The 4,253-nt window shown below is 54.6% G+C and overlaps 2 protein-coding genes across 4 annotated transcripts in view; both read left to right on the forward strand.

Moving 5' to 3' along the window:
* Pygm (glycogen phosphorylase, muscle associated) overlaps positions 1–2,920 on the forward strand; it is a 14,766-nt gene extending 11,846 nt beyond the window's left edge. The window contains exons 18-20 of the mRNA XM_004643743.2: positions 1,208–1,342; positions 2,345–2,411; positions 2,523–2,920. Coding sequence (XP_004643800.1) covers positions 1,208–1,342; positions 2,345–2,411; positions 2,523–2,672 — 352 coding nt within the window. The 3' untranslated portion in view covers positions 2,673–2,920. The remainder of the gene's footprint in view (positions 1–1,207; positions 1,343–2,344; positions 2,412–2,522) is intronic.
* Positions 2,921–3,648: 728 nt separating this feature from the next.
* Positions 3,649–4,253, forward strand: part of Rasgrp2 (RAS guanyl releasing protein 2) — a 16,110-nt gene continuing 15,505 nt past the window's right edge. Inside the window, exon 1 of one of the 3 annotated variants that reach the window (XM_023703983.1) lies at positions 3,649–3,750. The gene's annotated coding sequence lies outside the window, so the exon portion shown is untranslated. Of the gene's footprint in view, positions 3,751–3,823; positions 3,915–4,052; positions 4,239–4,253 lie in introns of those variants that run through there. The other 2 variants (XM_023703978.1, XM_023703981.1) reach the window with 2 other exon arrangements.

The raw sequence follows: 4,253 nt of genomic DNA on the forward strand, positions 1-4,253 counted from the left end.
AACTCCAGCAACCTGAGGCTGACAGCTTTGTGGAAGCAGCCACTTAAAGACCTGAGCTAGGGCCAGGCCCCCGAGAAGTTCTTAAGGTTAGGACATAGATTGCCAAATTCCTTTCCTGAAAGTTGGTACCGTTATGCTTCCTTCAGCAGCTTTGAATAGCTGGTGTCCAATGCTGTAAGGAACTCTGTGGGACTTGATTAGAAAGTGTCCTTTGGGGAAGAGTTTTGAGTTTTGAGCAAAGTGTTCTGTGTTTAGGCAAGGCTTTAGAATAATTCTGGCTGCAGGATGGAGGCTGGGCTGCAGGGGGCAGGTGGGGGCTGATACTATAGTGCATAGTCACCCAAGGCTGAGCTGGAGGAGGCTTTGGTTTCCTATTGGAAGGGGACAGTCAGTGAAGGGGATTGGGCTGGCAGGTTATAGCGATCTTTTTTTTTTTTTTTTTTTGCGGAACCGGGGATTGAACTCAGGCCTTTGCGCTTGCCAGGGAAGCGCTTATTCCACTGAGCCATCTCCCCGGCCCAAGTTATAGCGATCTTGAGGTGGGTTGTGCTGCCTGAGAAAGACAAGCTGAGTATGATGATGCATGCTTATAATCCAGAGTTGAGGCAGGAAGATTATAAGCTTGAGGCTCGCATAAGCCGTAGTATGAATCCAAGGCCTGCTGGCCTGCCTAGACTACATATTGAGACTCTGTTTCAAAAACAAATCAACAAGTGGAAGAAAGTTGGCACAAGGCATGTGATAAGCTTGGTGGGACTGTCTGAGTTTAAAGGGCCTCCCTGAGGATGTGTCTATTGGTGCCTCCTAGAGCCTCTGGCTAGGCCGGGGCTGGGTTTGGGACAGTGTTTGTTTGTTTTTGGTGGTGATGGGAGTGGAACCGAGGGCCTTGTGCTTACAAGCACCCTAACCCCGAGCAACACCTCAGCCCTAGCCTGTCATGGCGGCGAAACAGTGGTTGTGTGCCTATATAAGAGCCCTTGCTCGGGGCTTTGGCTTCTTAAGTCTTACCTTTTTATCTCCTTTAGCCCTGAGTTTCTTCATTCACAAAGTGGTGGAAGAAAAGCTGAGCAGGGAAGGGAGAGGACTGTGAGGAAGGACCTCCAGAGCAGGCTTGGGTGGCAGCTCCAGGGAGGGCAGTGGCAGGCTGAGGTTTAGGGCTTTGCAGATCTCTGAAGAAGGTGCCAGCTGATCAAGCTCTGCCCTGCAGGTACAATGCCCAGGAGTACTACGACAGAATTCCTGAGCTCCGGCAGATCATCGAGCAGCTGAGCAGTGGCTTTTTCTCCCCCAAACAGCCGGACTTGTTCAAAGACATTGTCAACATGCTCATGCACCATGATCGGTGAGCTGGCTGGCCAAGCCACCATGCAGCTGGAGCTGCTGGGCTGAGCAGGGCTTTGGTGAGGGTGGGGAGGTTGGGATAGGGTCCATGCAGTTGCCACCAGGCAAACACTCCTGTGGAGTTTTTATTGTTGTCTTTTTCTTTCTCTCTTCTCTTCTTTTCTTTTCTCTTTCTTCCTTCCTTCCAGTTTTCTTTTTGAGTTCTTCCTGCGTAGCTCAGGCTGATCTTGTGTTTTTTAATTTAATTTTTATTTTTTTTTGGCAGAACTGGTGATTGAACTGAGGCCCTTGCACTTGCCAAGGAAGCGCTTATTCCACTAAGCCATCTCCCTGGCCCTCAGGCTGGTCTTGAGTCCACTATGAAGCCCAGGCTGGCCTTGAACTCACAGTGATCCTCCCGCAGCCTCCCAAATGCTAGGTTTAAGGCAAGCCCTACCATGCCCCAGCTTTGTTTATTTTTCAAGTAAGGGTTGGGCTTTGTAGTTCAAGCTGGCCTTAGATTCACTGTGGAGTGCAGGTTGGCCTCAAATTCATGGCAATCCTACTGCCTCAGACTCTGGAGTGCTGGAGTTTACATGCACTGCAACTCTCATCCATCAAGCTTTTTAAAAAATTATTTTGGGGCTGGGGAGATAGCTCAATAGAATAAGCTCTTGCCTGGCAAGCGCAACGGCCTGAGTTCAATCCCCGGTTCCACCAAAAAAAAAAAAAAAAAAAAAATTTTGTCTTTTTGAGAGCCTCAGTATGCAGTTCAGGCTGGCCTTGAGCTTACTTTGTAGTCCAGGCTGATCTCAAACTCAAGGATTCCGGGCTAGGAGCTAGGACTTGAGCTGAGCCTCTGGGACTACAACAATCCTCCTGCCACCATGCATGTGCCACCATGCTCAGCATTACCAACTTCCTTCAGAAACAGCTTCATTCTCCAGGTCCCCAGATGTCCACTGGGACAGAATGGGGTTGACTGTTGACCTTCCAAGCTTCTCACCCTTTCTTTGCTCTCTAGGTTCAAAGTTTTTGCAGATTATGAGGAATACATTAAATGCCAGGAAAGAGTCAGTGCTTTGTACAAGGTGAGGGGTCCTGGGTCAGGGGTTGGTAGGACTTGGGCAGTCCTGGTTAGCATGAGGCAGAAATTGGGGGGTCCTGCTGGCAGTGAACCCAGAGCTCCCATTTGGCTACAGAACCCAAGGGAGTGGACGCGGATGGTGATCCGGAACATAGCAACCTCGGGCAAGTTCTCCAGTGACCGCACCATTGCCCAGTACGCCCGGGAGATCTGGGGTGTAGAGCCTTCCAGACAACGGCTGCCAGCCCCTGATGAGAAGATTTGAGCATCTAGACCAGACCCCAGTCTGCCTCTGAGTTTGCCCAGCTCCTCATCCAGAGCGTGGACAACTGGCATTAAGTCTCCAAGCTCCTTCCTGAAACCTTCATTTTCCCTGCCTCTAGGTAACTGTGTTCAGCGTGACCAAGTACATTGCCCTCTTCTTGGTCTTCGGCTCCCTATCCCTCTTACTTATGGGGTCTGACCAATTGCACCCATTCCCCAATAAACTGATTTTCCTTGGGAGCCTCCTTATTCTTTGTTGGGAAATATTTTTAGCTCAAGGCGGGCACACCAGCTGCTGCGCAAGCATCCTTTATTTCCCCCCCAAACCCAGCAGGTGCGTTCTGGGAAAGGCATTACACGTGGGCGGGGCCTATGGCTCAGCCCCTTTTCTGGGCGTCACCCTCCACTCGACTTGCCCCAGTGCTGTGTCCATACTAGGTCAGTGGCCAGCCTGGCTGGCCAGGGGCGGGGCGTCTTCTGGGGTGGGACTCCCGGGGGCTAGGAACCGGGACTTGGATTGAGCCGATCTCGGAGGCGGGACCTATTGATGCTTGGCCCCTTTTGGGCTCCGCCCTTAGCTCCGCCCCACTGCGGCGTTTTAGGGTTTCTTAGCAGGTGGCTCTGCTAGGTCCAAGTCGGGAGTGTTAGGGCAGGGGACATTCACAGACCATTCAGGCTAAGCCACTGTCACCCCTCCCTCATTACAGAGGCTCTCTTTCTGGATCTCACAGTACCCAGATTAAAGAGTAGGGCGGGTTTTTGACCTGCCTTCCTGGTACGAGGTAGGGAGGGGCAAGCCTCAGAGAGAGGTTTGGGGCCGGTGGTTTCACAGTGAGTGTATTTGAACCCAAACGGCCGGAAACTGTTACCACTCCCCCAGGTTAGGCTTGTGGGGACCCCAACTGCCTGTGGCTGCCACTCCCAAGTTCCTCCTTGTCGGGGCACAGGCCTCCAGGCGCCCAGTTGTGCAGAACCCACCAGTCGCTGGCAGCCGCCCCCTCCTCCCTGAGTGCCTCGGGGGCGAACTGGGGCACCTCGCCCCACCCCCAAACATCCAAACATCGAGGCCAAGACTCCAGGTAGAACACGGCCCCTCTCCCGAAACATTCCTATCTCCTCCTAGCCCCGCCCCCAGACTTTCACCTGGAACCGCTGCCCCCTCGCCCCGATCTCCACCACGCAGGTGCCCGCGCCACCCGCAGGAAGACGCCCTGCCTCGGGCCGGGTTCGCCCCGTGGGAACGGTTTGTCTTGAAAACAGGAACCCGGGCTGGGGGCTGGGCGGGGCGCCCCTTCCCCACCGCAGTCCGCTTCCTGCCCCTCCCGGCTTCCTTCATCCAACACCCAGGCGGGGCGGCGGACACAGGCCGTCGGGGTGGGGGAAGGGGCTTTGAGATTAGTTTCCCGCACCCAGTCACCGCGCTCGCCCAGCCTCGGCGGTCGGTGGCGCAGCCCCCTTCCAGCGGCCTTGGCCTCTCCAGCAGCGCAGCAAAGGAGGGGCTAAGCTGCCGCAGGGGCCGCTGCCTGCTGGGCGAGGGGGAGCCCGGGTGGAAGAGGCACCGCCGGCGGTGCGCAGCCCCGAG

Source organism: Octodon degus, unplaced genomic scaffold (genome assembly GCF_000260255.1).
Source record: "Octodon degus isolate 3935 unplaced genomic scaffold, OctDeg1.0 scaffold00184, whole genome shotgun sequence".
Lineage (NCBI taxonomy): Eukaryota > Metazoa > Chordata > Mammalia > Rodentia > Octodontidae > Octodon > Octodon degus.